Source organism: Danio rerio, chromosome 20 (genome assembly GCF_049306965.1).
Source record: "Danio rerio strain Tuebingen ecotype United States chromosome 20, GRCz12tu, whole genome shotgun sequence".
Classification (NCBI taxonomy): Eukaryota; Metazoa; Chordata; class Actinopteri; order Cypriniformes; family Danionidae; genus Danio; species Danio rerio.
The window spans coordinates 9,597,188-9,619,059 of NC_133195.1; the positions used below are offsets into that span (position 1 = coordinate 9,597,188).

The 21,872-nt window shown below is 34.2% G+C and overlaps 1 protein-coding gene across 2 annotated transcripts in view; it reads right to left on the minus strand.

The window, feature by feature from the left end:
* The window catches only part of crip2l (cysteine-rich protein 2-like), a 33,725-nt gene that overhangs the window by 3,920 nt on the left and 7,933 nt on the right, over positions 1-21,872 (minus strand). For both annotated transcript variants that reach the window (NM_001005968.1, XM_068215423.1), the window contains 3 exon segments: positions 3,435-3,560; positions 3,821-3,878; positions 14,310-14,404. In NM_001005968.1, the coding sequence (NP_001005968.1) occupies positions 3,435-3,560; positions 3,821-3,878; positions 14,310-14,404 (279 nt within the window).

The following is a 21,872-nucleotide window of genomic DNA, read 5'->3' on the forward strand; positions in this document are numbered from 1 at the left end:
CTCGCCCAACACACGCATAAAATGTTAATTGTGTTCATTTTTATTGAATTTTATATATTTACAACAATTAGGCTACAATACAAGACTTCTCTCTCAAAAATTCTTACATTGTAATTAAAGTGTATTCCTGTCTCATCTAGGGTATTAAAAAAATAAATGTTTATACATATATATATATATATATATATATATATATATATATATATATATATATATATATATATATATATATATAATTTATCAGATTTTTTAAAACATTAATTTATATATATATATAGTTTTTCCCCCAATTTCTGTTTAACGAAGATAGTTTTTTTCAACACATTTCTAAACATAATATTTTTAATAACTCATTTCTAATAAATGATTTATTTTATCTTTGCCATGATGACAGTATAAAAATATTTTACTAGATATTTTTCAAGACAATTCTCTACAGCTTTAAGTGACATTTAAAGGCTGAAACTGGAATATACTGTGAAAATTTCCTTGCTCTGTCAAACATAATTTGGGAAATATTTAAAAAAAAAGAAAAAAATGCAAAGGAGGGCTAATAATTCTGACTTTAACTAAATATATATGTTTACTTATTAATTAATTAATTTATTCTATTTCTGAGTTATGTAGTGGGAAAAAGATATCCGAAATCCCATCTATCTGTAATTTGTTAATAAAATGAAGCAAGAACTTAACACCTGGTTATATGTTCAGAATTGTGTTCTGAACTTGTATGCAAATTAGTGCATATCTAATTAGACAATGAATCATTTGCATATTCAGGCAATGTTTGTAATACTTAATGTAACATCAACTAAATCTGTTGTGATAGTCATTTATTCTGCTTCGGCTTAGTTCCTTATTTATCAGGGGTTGCCACAGTGGAATGAAACGCCAACTATTCTGGCATATGTTTACGCAGCGATTGCTCTTCTGGTCACAATACAATACTGGGAATCTATTGTGATATCTAAGTTTATTTATTTATTTTTTCCCCATAATTCCCCTTGGTTGTCCTGCCTTAAATGGCCCTATTATGCTATGTTAAGGTTCCTATTTTAGTTTTGAAGGTTTCCTACAATAAGATTACATTTATAAAAGGTCAAAAAACTAATTTCTCCTAATATCCATTACAGTATCAGCTTTTTTTTATTACAGTGTCTGAAAAGGTTTGTTCAACTCCACTTTTAGACACACACTCGCAAACTTCCTTTCCCTTGTTCCCTCTGGGGAATTCCCACCACCATTTTAAGGTGAGTTCCATATGGACATACCATAAATCCTTCAAGTTTGACAGAGGGAGCGAGTTTGCTTCATGTGTCCACTCCAGCATATACACTCACCGGCAACTTTATTAGGTACAACTGCTCGTTAAATACATTTTGTAATCAGCCAATCTCATGGCAGCAACTCAGTGCATTTAGGCATGTAGACAAGGTTAATATGAATGTCTGCAGTTTAAACAGCATCAGAATGGGGAAAAAAGTTAATTTTAGTGACTTTGAATGTGGCATTGTTGTCGGTGCCAGACTGAGTTTTTCAGAAACTGCTGATCTACAGGGATTGTCACGCACAACCATCTCAAGGGTTTACATAGAATGGTCCGTAAAGGCAAAATTTTCAATGAGCAGCAGTTCTGTGGGCATAAATGCCTTGTTGATGCCGGAGGTCAGAGGAGTTTGGCCAAACTTGATTGAAATTATAGAAAGGCAACAGTAACTCAAATAACAACTGGTTACAACTAAAGTATGCAGAAGAGCACCTCTGAACACACATGTCCAACCTTGAGACTGAGATGCCACTTTTGTCAGCTAAGAACATGCAACTGAGGCTACAATTTGCACAGGCTCACCAAAATTAGACAATAGAAGATTGGAAAACATTGCCTGGTCTGATGAGTCTCAATCTCTGCTGCAACATTTGGATGGTAGGGTCAAAATTCAGAAAATAAAAAATTATCCTGCCTTGTATCAATGGTGGTGGTGGTTGTGTAACGGTGTGGGGGATATTTTTTTGGCACACTTTGGAAGTTAACTACTTAAATGTCATTGACAGTCAACAGATCGCAATCCAATAGAGCACCTTTGGGATGTGCAGCCGACAAATATGCAGCAACTGCGTGATGCTATCATGTCAATATGGACCAAAATCTCAGGATTATTTCCAGTACCTTGTTGAGTCTATACCATAAAGGATTAAAGCAGTTCTGAAGGCAAAAGAGTGTCTAACCTAGTACTAGTAAGGTATACCCAATAAAGTGGCTGGTGAGTGTATATGTCCCAGAATGCACTGCAATTGTGTCATCAGACAGCGCAGTTCCCAAGTGCTCAAGGGTTTAGGGTATTCAATATAAACCATTCAGATTTTTCACCAAAAGTGGACACTTTTGTAATGTAACCAATGACCTCCATCTGAGGGAACGAGGCGGGGGGAACGTTAGGGAGTAGAGAGCATAACAAATTCGACTGGTATTCCCAGTTTTTCTAAACCCCGCCTTTCTAAGATTCAGATGGCCCAATCTGTTCTGATATATCTAGTATATGTTTTGTTGTTAACTATATAACGAGAAAGAAGCCTTTAATGGGGTAGACCATTTACATATTTGCTCAACTGGGGTTGAAGGGAGCAATTTGTCCTTAACTTTCTTTTTTAACTTTCTGTATGAAAGGTCAAACACACACGGGTGCTCCTGTCAAACCTCCACTAGCTTTTCCTCCATTTCTTGGGTCCAAATAAACCCCAAAATGAGCGCTTTTACCTTCTCCCTCAACCTCCCGCTGGCCTGAAGGTACACACACACACAAGTGAATGCTGCTCTCTTATTGGCTGTAGGCGATCGGCGATGTTATTTTCAGCAAAACACATTTCACATGGCATGATTTGAATCGCCGACATCTTGAAATATGTACCAAATATCTCACAGGCATCAGCGACTCATCGGCGATTCTCTCAGATCGCGTCTTTGATAGTTCATACTGTGTGATTGTCACTCATGTGTGCAAGCACTGATTTGCCTGTGATTTCAGGCATTTGTCTGCGATTTCTCAAAATCTGGGCTAAAATTATGCAGTGTGAACTCGGCATTAGTCAGCTTTACAACATTAATTTAAGTTCATAAACTTTGGAAGTGCAAGAGTCAATTTGATCGTGCCAAAAAGTAGGTTTCCAGCATTCTGCAAATTATCTTCTTTTGTGTTCAACAGAACAAGGAAACTTCAACAGATTTGTAACAAGTGAAGAGGGAGTAAACTATCACAAAACGTTTAGTTTTGTATGAACTATCCATTTAAAGCTGAAATTATCAACTCCTTTCAGGCACTTTAAATGCAACATGAAAGGTAATGTCTGAAACGTATAATTAAAACATAATTACAGAGATTTGATGTCTGTGATTTTTTTTTTTACAGTAGTACAAACTGTATCTCAGGCAAACTCACCTTTCACTGGGCCTCTAGTGGCCTTTTTCTCTTCAGTTTTAGGTTTGGTTTCCATGGCAACAGGAACAGAGTCATCGCCAACAGGTGTATCATAGACATATGATCCAGCCCCTCCGATATTTACACCTACACACAACACAACACAGTACAGTCGCTTCTTTTCTAATTCTAATATACGGTTGATATTTAAACAGTTCAGTGCGCAAGAACTTTAAATCCATGTAGCAATAACCCACATCTGGAGATCAGAGATAAGCAAAGAAGCTGCTCATGTGTGTTTGCCTCATTAAGAAATGGGTAGCATCAAAGAAAAGCGTGTCCTACTTGCTGCCAGCCCCACAAATTAGGAAGAGACACGTGTAAGGCACTAATTAGATGCACTGTACCTTTCGGTCCATAGAGGGCAGCGTAGCATGGCTTGTGGCAGTACGGCTTCCCATCATGCTGTTGACAGGGAGTAAAAGCACATCAGAGATTAATTAGGCCTCCGGTTCCTGCCATCCTTGTCTGCTGTCATCAAAAATTAACATAGCATGCTGTTCAAATATTACAGCACAAAATATTCGCAACAAGAGCAAGCAACTGCACCTGCCCTGAGAAAGAGTGGTCCAAGTATTCGTTACGAAAACTATTGGTTTACTACTACTACTACTAGTTTTTGTAGCTAGGGCAACGGTAACCCCAAATTAGCTCTGTTTAGCTACAGTTTCCACGTTCTAAAACTGTGTTTAAAAAAAAAAAGACCTGGGAAGAGATGATGCCAACTATCGAGGACTAAAAGGACAACACACACACTTAATACACAAATGGAATTTATTGAACATTTACACATGGACATAACTTTTATGATATATAACTGCAGGTTAACTAAGGTTAACTATGTTTATATAAACTATTTCGATGTGGTGATGTGATTGGACCATGAACATTTCTTTGCTTGTCAAACTATTTCATATCTGTAACAAGAGGCAATTCAATCATAACTTGATGTTATAACATCTATTGTAACATTAATTATCAATATGTGGAAATTTCTGGACTCTTAACCTACGTCACACATGACGTCACACAGGTCCCCAGTTGCAAAAAGATGTCACAACAAAGAATGTCGTGTTGTGCAGCAGGATGCCAAATTCGAAAGTACAAAAATAGAAAACTAAACTTTGACCGTACACCACACTGCTTTAATGCCAACCGCAGACGTCTTTGGCTAAAAAGGAGCTGAATGAAGTGAGGACTTAATTAGAAATGTTCGACTCTGCCGTTCTCATGGTATATCAGGTAAGTTGACGCTATGCTCGTTTTTGAATGCAAAAATGATTTCAGCAAACACAGTTACATATGGTTAATTAAACTGCGGACACTGAATGCTCAGAATGAAACTTGAAAGTGTTATTAAGTTAAGTTATTAAGGTGAAGTTTGTCTTATATTCACACATTTATTCAGTGACAACTTGTGACCCACTTCCTATCTTGTTTACCACGGCACTTTGAATATTCAGTCTGAAATAGCCTGCAAGTTTGACAACATTAACGCTGTTTACTTGACTTAACAGTTTTGTACTTTGATATTTATTGGCTGCTAATATGATTTTGCTATTAATAGTTTGCAAATAATACTTTTATGAAATTATATTGTTAAGGAAAAAGTGCGAATATAAAACCAAATTTACCTCTATGTGTAAATTTACATTCCCTGCCGTACAGGTGTAGTTCATTTTTTTCCCTTGTTTTTGTCTAAGCAGAACCTCGTTTTTTAGCACTACATAGTGTTGAATATGGTCATCATGGAACATTATTTCTTGCACATGACCACACAGAACAAAATTGTTGACATCCAAATACTTGTAGGCATTTAACTTCTCTCTTGTAAAATCACTTGGAGATTTAATGTTGGCGGTTGTATATTTTGGGCTTAAAAAAGTTGTATATTTTGGGCTGGATGCTTGGCCATTTCGTTTTATCAAATATCTATTGGGAGGGTGTTATCGCAAATGGACCTGTCAGATGAACGCCACTCACTTTAACGTTAATTTTACTGAATCACTGTGCTTATCACTGGATGTCAAGTTGTTATAATATGCTGAAAGCATTATGTAAATAATATATATATATATATATATATATATATATATATATATATATATATATATATATATATGTATATATATGTATATATATATATATATATATATATATATATATATATATATATATATGTATATATATATATATATATATATATATATATATATATATATATATATATATATATATAATGTGTAATCAATATTACTTATTTCTAAGACAACAACAAACTCTGTGCCACATCGGGTGTCATTCCCTCACTATAAATGCTAGCACTCACGTTTTTTCTGCCACATCGCTGTTTACAAATTTGTCTATAGAAATCAAAAATGTAAAACAGAAAATACATCAGGACCATTGCTTTTGTTTACATCTCTCAAAATGGTCTATATAACTGTTAAATATATATAACTGAATATAACTGTTAAAAGATATTAGTTACTACACTATACAAATAAATTTGAATTGAATTGAATTGAATAAAACCATTGTTAATTTTCAAAACTGACTTTTAAAGAGTAATCCAGAAACATATTTATGTTTGACAAGTTAGCTGCAATGTTTAAATTTAGTACAAATTTATTATTATTTATTATTATTTATTTATTATTTATTCGATTGTCAATTCAAATGGAAAAGAATAAACTATGCAAACAAAATTAAATCTATTATATTAATAGGTTAAATTTAAAAGAAATGCATTTGGCTGAACTTATGATTGCTTTTATAATTCAACTAGAGAATAGTCACTTCCATGGTATTTCTTTCCTACTATGCTCAAAGCTCTCATTGTCAACATCTTTAAAATATCGTCTTTCATGTACAACTGAAGAAAGGAGTTTATAAAGGTTTAGAACAAATAAGGGTTGTGAATTTTCATTTTTATTTATTTTTTATTTTTAATGGTTATGGTTTTTTTTTTTTGCAAAAAAATATATTACGTGTTTGCATCAAAATTTGTAAATAATGCAAAATATGAATTACATTGTCAATAAAAAAGATGAATGATCACATTAAACTACTGAATTGTATCACAAATGCACTCTGAAGTTTAACTACTTGCATTTATTTATGTTAAATGTTATGCATTCAAATTTAATTGTACATAAAATGCAGCTAAATCAGAAAACATTACATTCAGTTTATTTGATCATTTGTTTGATTAATTTGTGAAAATTAAAAGATTTACCAACTATATTTCAACAAATTGTTGAAATGAGAAATGTAATAAATCATTTTAGTGTGCATAAAATAAGTGTATTTCTACTTTTTTATATTTATAAATCATAAATGTAGAACGTTTGTTTTTTTGTTGGGTTTTCATATGATATTGTTGTACTTTTTAAAAACATATACAGGCCTTTTAAGCACATTAAAAGTGAACATAAAACACAATTAAAGTGCCTTTTTTCTCTCTAAACTCGTAAATGAGGTAATATTTGTAAAGTCTCTTTAATCAGCACTAAAGTTTCAGTATTATTACACAGAACAAACTCTGATATGACCTTTCAAATTTGAGAATTTTCATCACAATGTAAACTTGCTAACATTTTACAGCCTCTAAGATTTTAAGTTTATATATATATATATATATATATATATATATATATATATATATATATATATATATATATATATATATATATTTATATAAATATATATATATAGCTTTTATTACATTTAAAATTTATAGTCCTCAGGGAAATGTATATGGGCTCAAAAACAAAATGTCCTTCCCCAAAATGTCCTCCAACAAAACAGATTCATAATCTGTTTAGTGTCAAACAAACAGTCAGACTCAGCAGGCATGTTCATAACTCAACGTTCAAAACAGGCCATTTTTAGAATGGTCACGCTAATGTAAGCTAACATTTACCTTCCCTCAGCCAATTCATTCAACACAATCGATTCATTCAGTGACATCTGAATTGATAATAACATACTAAAGATACGACAGACATAGTAAGAATAAATTCAGCAAGTACTTTATTTATAAGCAAATAAATATTTACCAAAACCCCTTTGATCTAAACACTGAATCTGTCAAGAACGACATGAAAAAATACCTGTAAATAGAAACTTAAATGGTAAAGTGTATTAATAGTATTTACAACACTTTGTCGATTAATGCAACAGCATACTGTAGTATTAGTGAACTGATAATCCAGTAAACACTGTATACTTTACTTTTTGCTGTAGTGCACTGTAGTATAATAACCTACAGTTGTAAAAACAACTAAAAGTATTGGGTAATTTAATGTATTTGTTGTGTTACCACATCAATAGAAACACCACAACAGATTAATTCAAGTAATGTACTATAGAAATGTTTAAAAACACTACTTACCACTATTTATTACACTATTTACCACACATTACTGTAATATTTGTTTTTATGTCTTGAACACCACTTCTTCATGGTAAAAAAAAAAAAAAGTTTACAGTTCCTTTATTATTAAAGTATAATTGTTTTCTGATGGTTGTGATATTTAAACAAGATTCAATTCAAGTAATACTGCTTAAAAGGGTCACACTATGAGAAATCAACTTTTCTTTCGTTTGACATAAGAGTTTTGACATATAAGAGGGCTTTGTACCATTAAAAAGAGCATTTATGTAATCAAGCTCCAAAAACAGCTTGTTTGGCTCCTGTGGGATTTGTGAAATCACACGGGCAAATGCATTTGGGTCACAGACCAAAAGGGGTTTTCAAGCATTTAAATGAATATACATTACCTTTACATTTAGCCTTTTTCTATCCTGTATATCCAAATATGTCCTGTTTATCTGTTTTTTTTTATGCAAAACATAACGACTACTGTACACTTTTACCATTATTTACAGAAGACATCGACTAATGTCATGTACAGTTGAAGTCAGATTTATTAGCCCCCCTGAATTATTAGCATCCCCTGATTATCCCTGTTTATTTTTCCCCCAATTTCTTTTTAACGGAGAGAGATTTTTTCCAGCACAGTTCTAAACATAAAATTTAAGGTGAAATTTAAAGGCTTAATTAGGTTAACTAGGCAGGTTAGGGTAGTTAGGCAAGGTAATGTATAACGATGATTTGTTCTGTAGAATATCGAGAAAAAAAAATAGCTTAAAGGGGCTAATAATTTTGGCCTTAAAATGTTTTTTCAAATATAAAAAACTGCTTTTATTCTAGCTACAATCATAAAAATAAGGTTTTCTCCAGAAGAAAAAATATTATCTGACCTACGGTGAAAATTTCCTGTCTCTGTTAAATATCATTTGGGTAATATTTAAAAAAAGAAATAATTCTGATTTCAACTGTATGTGTGTGTTTGTATACAGTACTCACCTACATAGGAGCCCACATTAAAGTCATTATTTTCTCTTTAAAGACAACCACACTTATAGCCATGTTATTGTAACATTTTTGTGTTAGAGCTGCACAATTTTAGGGGGGTTATATTGCAGTATTTGAAAAGTTGAGATGCAAAAACCTCTAAGAAAAATTTTCTCTAAAATCTGCATTTTTCTTAACCTCCTATGTTTATGTTCAGTTACTTCACTTTAAAGGCAATCAAAATTTGCACTAAGAGTAAAATTACTGAAACTACACAAAACAGCCTGAGATAAATGCTAATTTTAGCTGAAAATTTCAGATGGCATTAGATTTTTGCATCTAAACTCTTTTTTTTTTCCTGCAATATATTGCGACCTGAATATATTTTACCAGATGGCTGGAATAGCTCTATTTGGAATGAGAATTCCCAATTCCTCACCTAAGAATTAAAAGGTTCTATCAAACATTTTTGTCAAAATTGAGTTATTGACATACATATTAAATGACAACTTATTTACATTAAGGGATGTTTTTTTTATAAGTCAAGGTAGAGAAGACAAGAGGTTGGATCCAAATGCAATTTTTAATGAAAAAGATTTGTGCAGATAAAACAAGTTAAGTAAAAAAACAAGAACTCTGGTATCATGAAGGGCATCAAAAAATGCAAAAACAAAGTGGTGATAAAAGTATAAATAGTAACAAAACAATCATCAAAATATAACTAGAAAAACTATAAACAGGCCACCACTCCCTGAAACCATACTGACAAACAAAGACTCCACCTTGACTGGTGTGTGCAATGTGTATAAATAGTCCAAACAATTGATAATGACGATATTCAGCTGTGTGAATAATGGTTAATAGTGACTGGTTTGTGCAAAGGCATGCTGGGATATGTTGTTCCTGAATGACGTGTAGTATGCAAGCAATCTTTCAGGAACAGATCGCTTGTTATGTGACAAGTTGTTTACATTTTAAGACTTTTTATTTAAAAAAACAATGTTACACACTTATTGTTTGCTATGGAATGCAAAAACTTTGAAGCTCAATATCTCAAAATCCTTCAGAACACAGATAGAACCTTATAATTAGAAGGTGAGCAATTTTAGATTGATGAACAGTGAAAATGAAAAAAATCTAATAATTAAAATATTCAAATAAGTTAGTTTAAGCATAACAAAATAATAATATTTACTTTGACGTAATGAAAAAAAGTTTTGGTAACTCATATTTTTTTGGATGCCGCCCATCTCCCATCTATCTGTTCAAACATTTTGTGTCCCATTTGTTGTCTGTAACTGTCAATATATTTTTGTGAATATTTATTTTTCTTTCTACATGTTTTGCACTTATTATTATCTTTGTAGATAAACTCACTTTATTGCATTTAGTTAGTCTTGGTATTTGTCTTTCACTTATTGATATTGTGTGCTCACTTATGTTTCATCCCAAAATAACGCTACTATCCTTCCTCTTCACTGACCATCTTTAAGTTTGTAACAATTATATACAGTAAGCAGAACTCAAACTAAAAAAGGTATATAATTAACTCTATTTTGCATTAACTCAAATGTTTTAAGTTCATTTAACTTATTTAATCTAGTTTTTGTCTTTGGCGATCAACAACATATTATTTAAAAGAGATTACACACAAGTACACTTAAAACTAAAGGCTCTTTATTGACATCGGTTAAAAACTATCAACTCTATCAAAAGTGTTCATAACAAAAATGGCACATTATTCAGGGATCAGAGCGGAAATCTAAAATTTTGTTGGAAAATTTGTCGTCAGCATCTTTATCGTCACTCTAACGTTACATTCATTTAAAAATAATCATTGATTTTTAGACAAACTTTAATTATCTTTACATATCATACATATCTTTGCAATGTAAAATTATTATAAATACAACCAAGCAAAGATACAGATTAAATAAGCAGTGCTTTATATTATTTCCAGTAACTCTAACAGTATCAAAGTACAAAAAATTAAAGAATCAAATATAAAAACACCATATCGTCAAATAAATTACAAATAAAATGTATCTGATCTGCAATGTTTACTTAAAAATATGTTAGTTTATAAGATTATATATATATATATATATATATATATATATATATATATATATATATATATATATATATATATATAAAATCTTATAAACTAACATATTTTTAAGTAATCTTCTGTATATATATATATATATAAAAATATATATATAGTTTTTAGAAATAGGTCAATATTTTATTTAAATTGCTTCCCAAATTGTGGCTATAGTATGTATGTTTGTTCGAAGAATTTTATTTATTCATTCATTTACTTTTCAGCTAAGTCCCTTTATTATGGGGTTGCCACAGCGAAATGAACCGCCAACTTATCCAGCATATGTTTTATGCAGTGGATGCCCTTCCAGCTGCAATCCATTCATTCATTTTCTTTTTGACTTAGTCCCTTTATTAATCCAGGGCCACGACAGCAGAATGCACCCCATCACTGGCAAACACCCATACACACTCATTCACACACATACACTTTGGACAATATTAGCTTACCCAATTCACCTATAGCGCATGTCTGGGCTGTGGGGGAAACCAGAACACCCGGAGGAAACCCACAAGAACACGGGGAGAACATGCAATTTCCACGCAGATATGCCAACTGACCCAGCTGGAGCTCGAACCAGTGACCTTCTTGCAATAAGGCGATCATGCTACTCACTGCGCCACCGTGATGCCTTCAGAATATTTTACTGTATATATAATATACATACTGTGCATACTGTAATATTTTATTGTTTTGTAAACAATTTTGCAGAGAAACTTATTGAAAGATGAAGCAGCCATCTGTACCAGATCTGACAGAAGATCCATCACAATCCACGAGTAAACAATTTCGCAATCCTCTGCCAGGAAATGATGGATCTATATAAATAATGCTTTCAAACACAAGAGCAAGGGGTTGAGCTGTTGATATTTTTCTCATGGAAACTGTTTCAACCAAGCTGATATGAGCGGAAAACATACTGTATCTTATCTTAAGTTTTATTTTTGATTAACTAATAAAAAGAGTACACATGAAGGACAGCAAGGGGCAGGACGGTGGCTCAGTGATTAGCACTGTCGCCTCACAGCAAGAAGGTCATGAGTCCCGTCTGGGCCAGTTGGCATTTCTAGAGTTTGCATGTTCTCCCCGTATCCACATGGGTTTTCTCCGGGTGCTTCAGTTTCCCTCACAGTTCAAAGACATGCACTATAGGTGAATAGGATGAACTAAATTGGCCATAGAGTATGAGTGTATGTGTGAATAAGTGTGTATGGGTGTTTCCCAGTGCTGGGTTGTGGCTAGAAGGGCATCCGCTACGTAAAACATATGCTGGAATAGTTGGCAATTCATTCCGCTGTGGCCATCCCTGATATATAAGGGACTGAGCCGGAGAAAAATGAATATATAAATGAATGAATTAATGAAGACTGCCAGTAATCCCACCCCTAACTGTCAGAACAATGCATCTGTATGAATTTATGCGAACTGGCCTCTAGTCAAGTTCAACAAAATGTTTAATGAATACAAAAAAACATGAAACTGTGTTACAACAGTGGCTGTTTACTGAATAGCCTCAAAGGAGACACTACTTAAAGGTGCAGTAGTTGATTGTCTTCAGAAGAATTTTTTGTTGTGCTGGTTGAAAGTCTCTTCACAGTCTAATAGTACTGATTACAGTAAATGATCTATGTGTATTTATATTTATTTTTTATTGGGTTTTTGGGTAAGATATAAAACAAAAAAATGTTCATCCAATTAAATAGAGTCAGGCCGACATCTCTCATAATTCCGATAAGAAGCCTAAACTGTCTGTCAGCAAATGCAGATTTGAAAAACAGCGCAGTTGTTCGTAAGCAGCTCCACTGACCGCCGCGTGCTCACAAGATAGAGCATGCGCGCCCGATCGGTAAAAGCATGCTGAATCAAAACTTTTTAAAAACCTGAATCAATATAGGAGTTACCTTTGCATGCTGGAAAAAGAATGACACCCATGTCTGAAGGATTTCTCTTAGACAGGTAAGTTTCTGTTTTAAAACTGTTTTTGTCTAGCAGATTTGGCATAAAGCTGGCACAGCAGGCATTCATCCTGCACTGGCGTACAGCATGTGGGCCAAATATGGCCCTGGGTTTGACAGAGGTGGCACTGTCTTTAAGGCAGCACACAAGATTTGGGCCAGATGTAAAACTTATTATTTGGTTAAGATTTTAAAAGTTGATATGTGGGCCATCCCTAGTAGAAAAGAATTCTGGCCCAGATTTGGCATAAAGCTGGCACAGCAGGCATTCATCCGGCACTGGCATACAGCATGTGGCCAAACATGGCCCGGGTTTGGCAGAGGCGTCACCGTCTTTAAGGCGGCACACAAGATTTGGGCCAGATGAAAAACGTAGTATTTGGCCCAGATTTTAAAATTTGATAAGTGGGCCATGTGAGTTTGGCCAGTCTTGACCCACATTTGAAATACACTAAAATCATTTTTGAGTAAAGAAAAAAAATTCTACCAATCAGGTCACTTTGAGAAAAAGCGTGCCCATAGTGTGCCTAAAGCGCATCACTCCATGGGTTTATCAATTTCATTGCAATCGTGACACACCAACCTATCTGGCCCAGTTCAGGCCCAGTTATGAGTTATTAACTTGGCCCTTGTCTGGAAGCCAGATTTGGTCCAGTCATGTACCGTAATTCACTGCGGCATGTGGGCCAAGCAAAACCTGATTGTGCGGGCCAGAGCTGGGCCAGAGAAATTTTGCTATGTGGGATGTAAGTTTGGCCAGTCTTGACCCACTTTTAAAATACATTAAAATAATTTTTGAGTAAAGAATTCTATCAATCAGGTCACTTTGAGAAAAAGCATGCTCATAGTGTACCTAAAGCGCAACGCTTCATGGGTTTATCAATTTCATTGCAATCATGACACACCAACCTATCTGGTCCAGTTCAGGCCCAGTTATGAGTTATTACCTTGGCTGAGGCTTGGCCTAGATATGGTCCATGTTTGGCCCTTGTCTGAAAGCCAGATTTGGTCCAGTCATTTACCGTAATTCAATGCAGTATGTGGGCCAGAGCTGGGCCAGAGAAATTTTGCTATGTGGGAGTATTTTAGTTTAATAAAGGTCAGTGAAAAGTTATTTGGGTAACCCAAAATGGTTCTTTCTGTGGCATTGCAGGAAAAATACACTTTTGGGAATTTATTTTTAAGAGTATAAATTATTCTATGCTTGAAAATTTTGCAAACTGAAAAAAAAAATGTTATTCAAATCTCAGAGTAATCCAAAAGTAATCCAAACACATTACCCCAAATAAGTAATTTAGATTACATTATAGACTTAATTTTCATCATGTAAGGAAAAGCCAAATGCATTTTAGTAGGGTCTTTATCTTCAACACTCTTTTCCTCCATTTTTTTTTCTTTTTTTTTTCTCTCACCTCAGCATGTCCTCCAGGATTCAGGGTCTTGTTACAGCGTTCACACTTCAGACAGAATTTGTGCCAGTCTTTCCCCAGAGATGTCACTTTCTCCGCTACAAGACACAAAGAGATTTATCCCATTTACAAATCACCGTTCATTTGAAGGCGTACATTAGGACGACTGCTTAAAAGGCTCTTTAAATGAAAGTGTTCAAACTCTCCCCTGAAGCAAGCAGCTTCATTATAATACACGAGCTGAAACGACTCTGCAGAGACTCTTACTGTAATGGTGCCTGGGAAAAATCGGAGCTTTTAGCAAATGGTGGTTTGAGTCTCGTCAGAGGAAAAATGTCCACCCAGCCCACCGAAATGACTTTATCCATTTAGTCTGATGTTGGCTTTTAAAGGGATAGTTCAACAAATAAAATAGAGATTCGGTCATTGTTTAATCACTGTTTACTTGTTACAAGTCTTTTTGAGTTTTTATTATTATTATTAATCTGATGAACACAATACTATATTTAGAAAAATGTTTGAAATGCAAGTATGTAAAGTAAGACGAATGATGTGGAAATATGTTTGGGATGGGGAAAATAATAAGCCTGTGCTTTATCCCACTCCATTTCGATTAATGATGAAATTAATTTTGTTAAAGATTTGTTTTAAGTGTATAACTTTTTGTTCAAAATTAAATCGAATTAAATTAGTAACTGTTGACGTCCATAGTATTTGTCCTACCATGGAAGTTTATGGTTACAGGTTTCCAACTTTCCTCAAAATGTCTTCCCTAATGTTTGGGACAAGTGAAGGGTGAGTGAATGATGACTGAACTTTTATTTTTCGGTCAACTATACATTTGTGGAACTCTTAACCCTTTTACAGGGGGTCGTAGTGGCCTGGCTGAACTGGTGTCCATAGTTTTACACTCAATTTCAAAGTTTGGTGTCATGAAAGCAGATGAACAAATTTTAGTTAGACTAAAAAGAAAAATATAAAATGTTTTATAAATATATAAAGGGTTAATATGTATTTACAGGGATAATTCACCCAGGAATGAAAATGTACTCCCTATTCACTCACCCTCAAATGGTTGCAACCTTTATTAGTTTCTTTCTTCTACTGAAGACAAATTTTGAGGAAAGCTGAAAACCTGTAACCATTCACTTCAGTAGGAAAGACAGCTATAATAAAAGTCAATGGTTACAGATTTCCAACATTCTTCAAGAAATATATTCTTTAGTGATTAAAACAAGTAAAAAAAAAAAGAGAATATGATGACTTTTATTTTTGGGACTCGTTAACACTTTAACCAGTAACTGCCTCCTTTACCTTTTGTAATTTTTTATTTAGATTCAGAATTTGGAGTCATGAACACAATTAACTTAAATATTAGTCAAAGTAATAGGAAAAATATTAAATGTTTTATAAATGTATAAAGGGTTTATGTGTATACAGTAATTGAAGGGATAGTTCACCCAGGAATGAAAATGACCTATTTACTCACCCTCAAATGGTTACAAACCTTTATGAGTTACTTTCTTCTACTGAACATTAATTATGACATTTTGTAGAAAGCTGAAAACCTGTAACCATTCACTTCTGTAGGAAAGACAACTAAAATCGAAGTCAATGGTTACAAGTTTCCAGCATTCTTCAAAATATCTTCTTTAGTGATTGGAACGAGGGAAGAGTAAGGAAATGATGACTGAACTTTTATTTTTGGGTAAACTACATTTTTAACGCTTTAATGAAGGTCGTTGCTTGACCTTTTGTAGTTTATTTGGATTCATGAACACAATTTAGCCAAATATTAGTCAAAGTAATAAGAAAAATATTAAATGATTTTCAAATATATAAAGGTAGAATTGGTTAATGTGTATAATTTAAGGGAATTGTGATATTTTGAAGAAAGCTGAAAACCTGTAACCATTTACCACTTCCATATAGGAAAAACAAATACTATATGTCAATGGTTACAGGTTTCCAATTTTGTTTCCAATGCAAAATATCTTCTTTTATTTTCAACAGAAGAAAGAAAAATGATATGGAACAAGAAAAGGGTGAGTAAATAATGGCAGAATTTTAATTTTTGGGTAAACCATCCCTTTTAGTCCACTCAGAGATAATGTGAAGCCTAATGTCCATCTGTTTACTGTCACCTATGGCAAGCGGTTTTAACATTTAATCTGTAAATCATGTATCTATTTTTAGTCTACTAGTACATATTGTTAGATATAAGTACAGTACTTCTCATTTGCTACTAGTGTTTATTTTTTCGGTAGCAGTACCTTTTTAAAGACAACGGTTATTAGTCATTATAAACTAGTTCTTAATTTTACAATTTGGGTTCCTATATTATTCATTAACCACCAGTACTTGTACAGTACAGTACAATACAGTACAGTATTGTTCAATACATTTTGTTGCATACTACCAATTAAATAGATAGTACATATTTTAACAGTGACTATTAAAGCAAGGCAAGTTTCATTATATAGCACATTTCATACACAGTGGCAATTCAAATTGGTTTACATAAATAGGAATCAAGAGACAGGTATAAGAAAATAACAAAAACAAATAATAAAAGTGATTAAGACAGATAAAAACAGATTAAAATGTGTAGCACAGTGCTCATTCAGTAAAGGCACAGCTCAACAGATGTGTTTTCAGTCTGGATTTGAACGGGCCTAATGTTGGACCACATCTGATCATTTCTGGAAGCTGATTCCAGCAGTGGGGGGTGCAGTAGCTGAAAGCAAGTTCCCCCTGCTGTGACTGAACCCTTGGAATTTCTAGCTTATATGATCCCAAATATCTGAGTGATCTGTTAGGTTTGTATTCAGTGACTATGCTGTATCTGTAATGTATTTAGGTCCTAGGCCATTTAGTGATTTATAGACAAGCCATAATACTTTAAATCTATTCTGAATGTAACTGAGAGCCACTGTAAAGACCTAGGACAGGTATGATGTGCTCTGATCTTCTGGTTCTCAAAGTCCTGGCTCCAGCATTTTGGATGAGCTGCAACTGTCTGACTGTCTTTTTGGGAAGGCCAGTGAGGAGGCCGTTACAGTAATCCACCCTGCTGCTGATAAAAGCATGAACAAAGCATGAACAAGAGTCCTGAATGGAAACAAAGCATCTAATTCGTGGAATGTTTTTGAGACTATTAAGTATTCTATTGCTACACTTTAATAATTTGAAAAAATTAAATAAATTTAATAAATACCATCGACTTCTGTAATTGAGCTACCATTTTGCTTTAATTAATATTATAAGATTATTATTTTTTTTTCTATTTAAGATTTTGATTGAGCTTAACTGGGGCTAGTTCTAACATAACATGAGTAAAAAATCAAAATAAGAATTTCACTAATAAGTAAAATAAATAAATAAGAACCAGTGCCTATTAAATAACTAATATAATCCATTAAATAGGTATTGAATGCATATGCCCATGTATTTATTGTGGCCATGTATTATTTATGTAGACTCTAATGAAGAAGAATTACTGAAACAATATCTAATAAAAGGAGACGTAGTGGCGCAGTAGGTAGTGCTGTTGCCTCACAGCAAGAAGGTCGCTGGGTCGCTGGTTTGAGCCTTGTTTCTGTGTGAAGTTTGCATGTTCTCCCTACATTCGCGTGGGTTTCCTCGGGGTGCTCCGGTTTCCCCCACAGTCCAAAGACATGCGGTACAGGTGAATTGAGTAGGCTAAATTGTCTGTAGTGTGTGTGAATGAGTGTGTGTGGATGTTTCCAGGAATGGGTTGCGGCTGGAAGGGCATTCGCTGCGTAAAAACTTGTTGGATAAGTTGCCGGTTCATTCCGCGGTGGCGACCCCAGATTAATAAAGGGACTAAGCCGACAAGAAAATTAAAGAATGAATGAATATCTAATAAATGTGTACTAGTATCTAATACTATAGTATCCATAAAACTAGTATCTAAAATAAATACCCTAATAAATAATAATTATTAAAATAAAAGTAATAATATAATATAATATAATATAATTTAATATAATATATATAATATAATATAAAATAATATAATACCGTATAATATAATATAATATAATATAATATAATATAATATAATATAATATAATATAATATAATATAATATAAAAAAAATATAATATGTAAAATTGAAACACATTAGCGAAACTTAATGTAATATAACAGAATACCTCAATAACAAATCACATCAGAAGAAAAAAAAAACTTTTGTTACTAGTCACTAATGAAAGAAGTCCTAGTATTTATTTAGCAACACTATAGATCTAGATCAGGAGTAGAGCTGCACAATTAATCAAAAACTATCGTGATCTCGATTCGACACCATAGACTATCTGAATACCGCATTTCTATGATTCTATTATTCATATTTTCAAGTTCAGGAGAGAAGCAAAGGCGGCTGCACGAGTCTTTTTATTGTTTCACATACATTGCTCAGCGACATGGACACCTTCAAATGATGTTAACGAGGCACATACTGTATTCATAAGGTATAATTTACCTAAAAATGTTATTTCTGTCTTTATGAATTGCTTAATTTGCGGCCGAGAAATCAAACGTGACATGAGCTGTTACCACAGAGAGGGCGGGCGCGTGCACTCTACTTAATGATAGACGCGCGCACGTCTACTTTAGTTAACAGAACCTGCATAGGCTGTGAGTAACAGGTAATAAAGTAGAAAATAATATTCAGTTTGTGGCACAGAGTGATCGTTTGAGAAGTGTGATCTTTATTTTAAGCAAAAAAAACTATGATTCTCATTTTAGCCAGAATCGTCCAGCTCCAATCAGCAGTGTCCAAACTCAGTCCAGGAGGGCCAGCGTCCTTGATAGTAAAGCTCCAACCCTAATTAATCACACCTGAACCAGCTAATTATATCTAGTTAATATATCTAATAAGAGCTACTAGATATACTAGAAACTTCATGGCAGAAGTATCTAGAAGTACTAGGATTTGTTAATAAGGACAAGTATGAATAAATACTGCCTAATAAAAACATACTACATTTACATTTAGTCACTTTGCAGACGTTTTGGTCTAAAGGTTAACAAGAAGAGGGGATACACATAAGAACTGTTTGTGCTCAGAGAACTTAGTTCTAGAGTTAGGAGAAGGGAGTGCTTTTTAGTTTTGTTTTGTTTTTTAAAGAGAAGACTACAGATGGTTTGTCAAGCCCACTCACCTTTGCGAAGCTCACCTCATAAATGCACATATTAAGATCTAATTAATAAGTATTAATGTCTATTTATTCATTCACTTTCCTTTAGCTTAGTCCCTTATTTATCAGGGACTGCCACAGTGGAGTGAACTGACAACTATTCTGGCATTTGTTTTATGCATTAGATGACCTTCCAGCTGTAACGCAGTACTGGGAAACACCCATACACTTTTACATTCACACACACACCCATACACTAAGTTCATAATAAGTTTAAAATAACTAACCCATTCCCAGTTTATAATAGTCCAAAAGGCAAAGATAAACATGGTAGTTTGTTTATGATTCAGGTTGCTAAAACACTTTTGCTCCTGAGTTTTGTCAGGCTTCGCCTTTTTTTCGCGCTTCACTCTCGCGCTTGTTCTTTTCTTCCTGAATCACACACACGTTATTATCATCAGCTCAAGAAGTTCATTATTTCAAATTTAGACGCGATCGCAAGCTTCCGGAAGAAAGCGGATACCGCTCGCACTTTTAGACGAGCTTGTAAAGCATCAACAGGACACGGCAGATTTTGTTCTTCTTGGCTTTGTGTCTTTTCATCAAGACGACAAGGTTTGTTTGAGCTCAGGTCATCCATGGCTCATTATTATATGCATATAGTATATCCATGTAATCTCTCGGCTGTGTATTAGAACATGGCAGATCCTTTGTTACATTCTGTCTTGCTCCACGAGCTCTTGATGTATCTCTGTAACCAATCAGCGTTCAGCTGTGTGTGTAGCTCCACCTTTTGGTGCCCTTTCTCGATTTTGGAACCTTTTCGAAAGGATGCCGAAAAAGTGGTACGGTACTGTCATGACTGTCTGAGACCACCAGATGGCACTGTAATTCGATGGTGAACTCTGGTGGTGAACTACAGTTGCTAGAACTACAAGTCCACACATCCCACGTGCACACACCTGGTTTCCACTTACACTGATTTGCAAAACACAGCTGTCTCCGTTTCCTGTTGATTTCATGGACTATTTATTCACTCTTTACCCGTCGTTGTCTTCATAGCTTAGTAAGTCTTGTTTGGTTTGTTGTTCCTGAAGTCCTGTTCTAGTATTTTCTGCCACAGTTTCTTGTTTGTTTGTTTGTTACTTTATTACTTTATATTTTGGATGTTTAGTTTTTCTGTTACTGCACGATTTCATTAATAAACTGCACTTGGATCCGACACCTTTTGTCTCCGTCCCGTCAACAAACCATGATAGGTAATGTTTGGTTCGGTACGCTTATTGACTGTGGAAACGGCCATAAAAGTGTACCGAACTGTACCGTACCACTCAATGGAAACGGGCAATATGACCAGTTTAGTTCATGTGAACACGAGGGGAACATGCAAACACACAGTAATGCCAACTGGCCCAGCCAGGAATCAAATTGTTGACCTTATTACTGTGAGGTGACAGTGCTAACCACAGAGCCACTGTGTTGCCACAAATAAAAATTGTATCTAGTAAGTAAATACAGCCTATAAATAATAATAAGTACTGATATCTTTCTAAAAAGGAAGTAGTATCTAACAAATAAATTAATGGAACAGATACTAGCATCTAAAAACAGAGACTGGCTAATCGGTCAAATGTTAAAACGCTTGCCACACTGTCTTACAGAGGATGTTGGGCAGATGTGAATGACGGTGAAACACTCTTGTGAAGTGAAAGGTTCTTATCAAACGTGACCCCATCATATCAAGGCTGGAATATTCCAGGCACAGGCCTCGGGGACACAGAAAACCCAAACGAAGCACGTCACGTCACTATGAGTCCGGACTGAAAAACAGCACAACTTTCCATTCGGGGATGTTTTTGTGTTTATTTTTCTGTGTTCTATTGCAGGATGGTGCCTCAGGGTAACAAATCCATTTTCTTCACTTAGCAAACACATGATGCATATAAAGCAATAAAACAGCTAATAAAGAAGGGATGACTTTGAATAAGCCAATGAAAAAAAGGGTTTCCTTTTATAATGTTGTGCTATTGTATGTTTAAAAATAATATTTTTTTTTCTTTTTTCTGGATTGGTACACCATATGAAAGATGCATAAGGGTCAAAAATGAACAGGGATTTTAAGCATCATGTATGCATACTGTTTAATGTATATATTCATTTTCCATCTTGTCCATTTATTTATCAGGGGTCACAACAGTGGAATGAACCGCCAACTTATCCAGCAAATGTTTTACACAGTGGATGCCATTCCAGCTGTAACCCAGTACTGGGAAACATCCATACACACTCAATCACATATTACAGCTAATTTGGTTTTCTCAGTTCACCTATAGCACATGTCTTTGGACTGTGAGGGAAACCAAAGCACCCGGAGGAAACCCACGCCAACACGTCGTGCAGA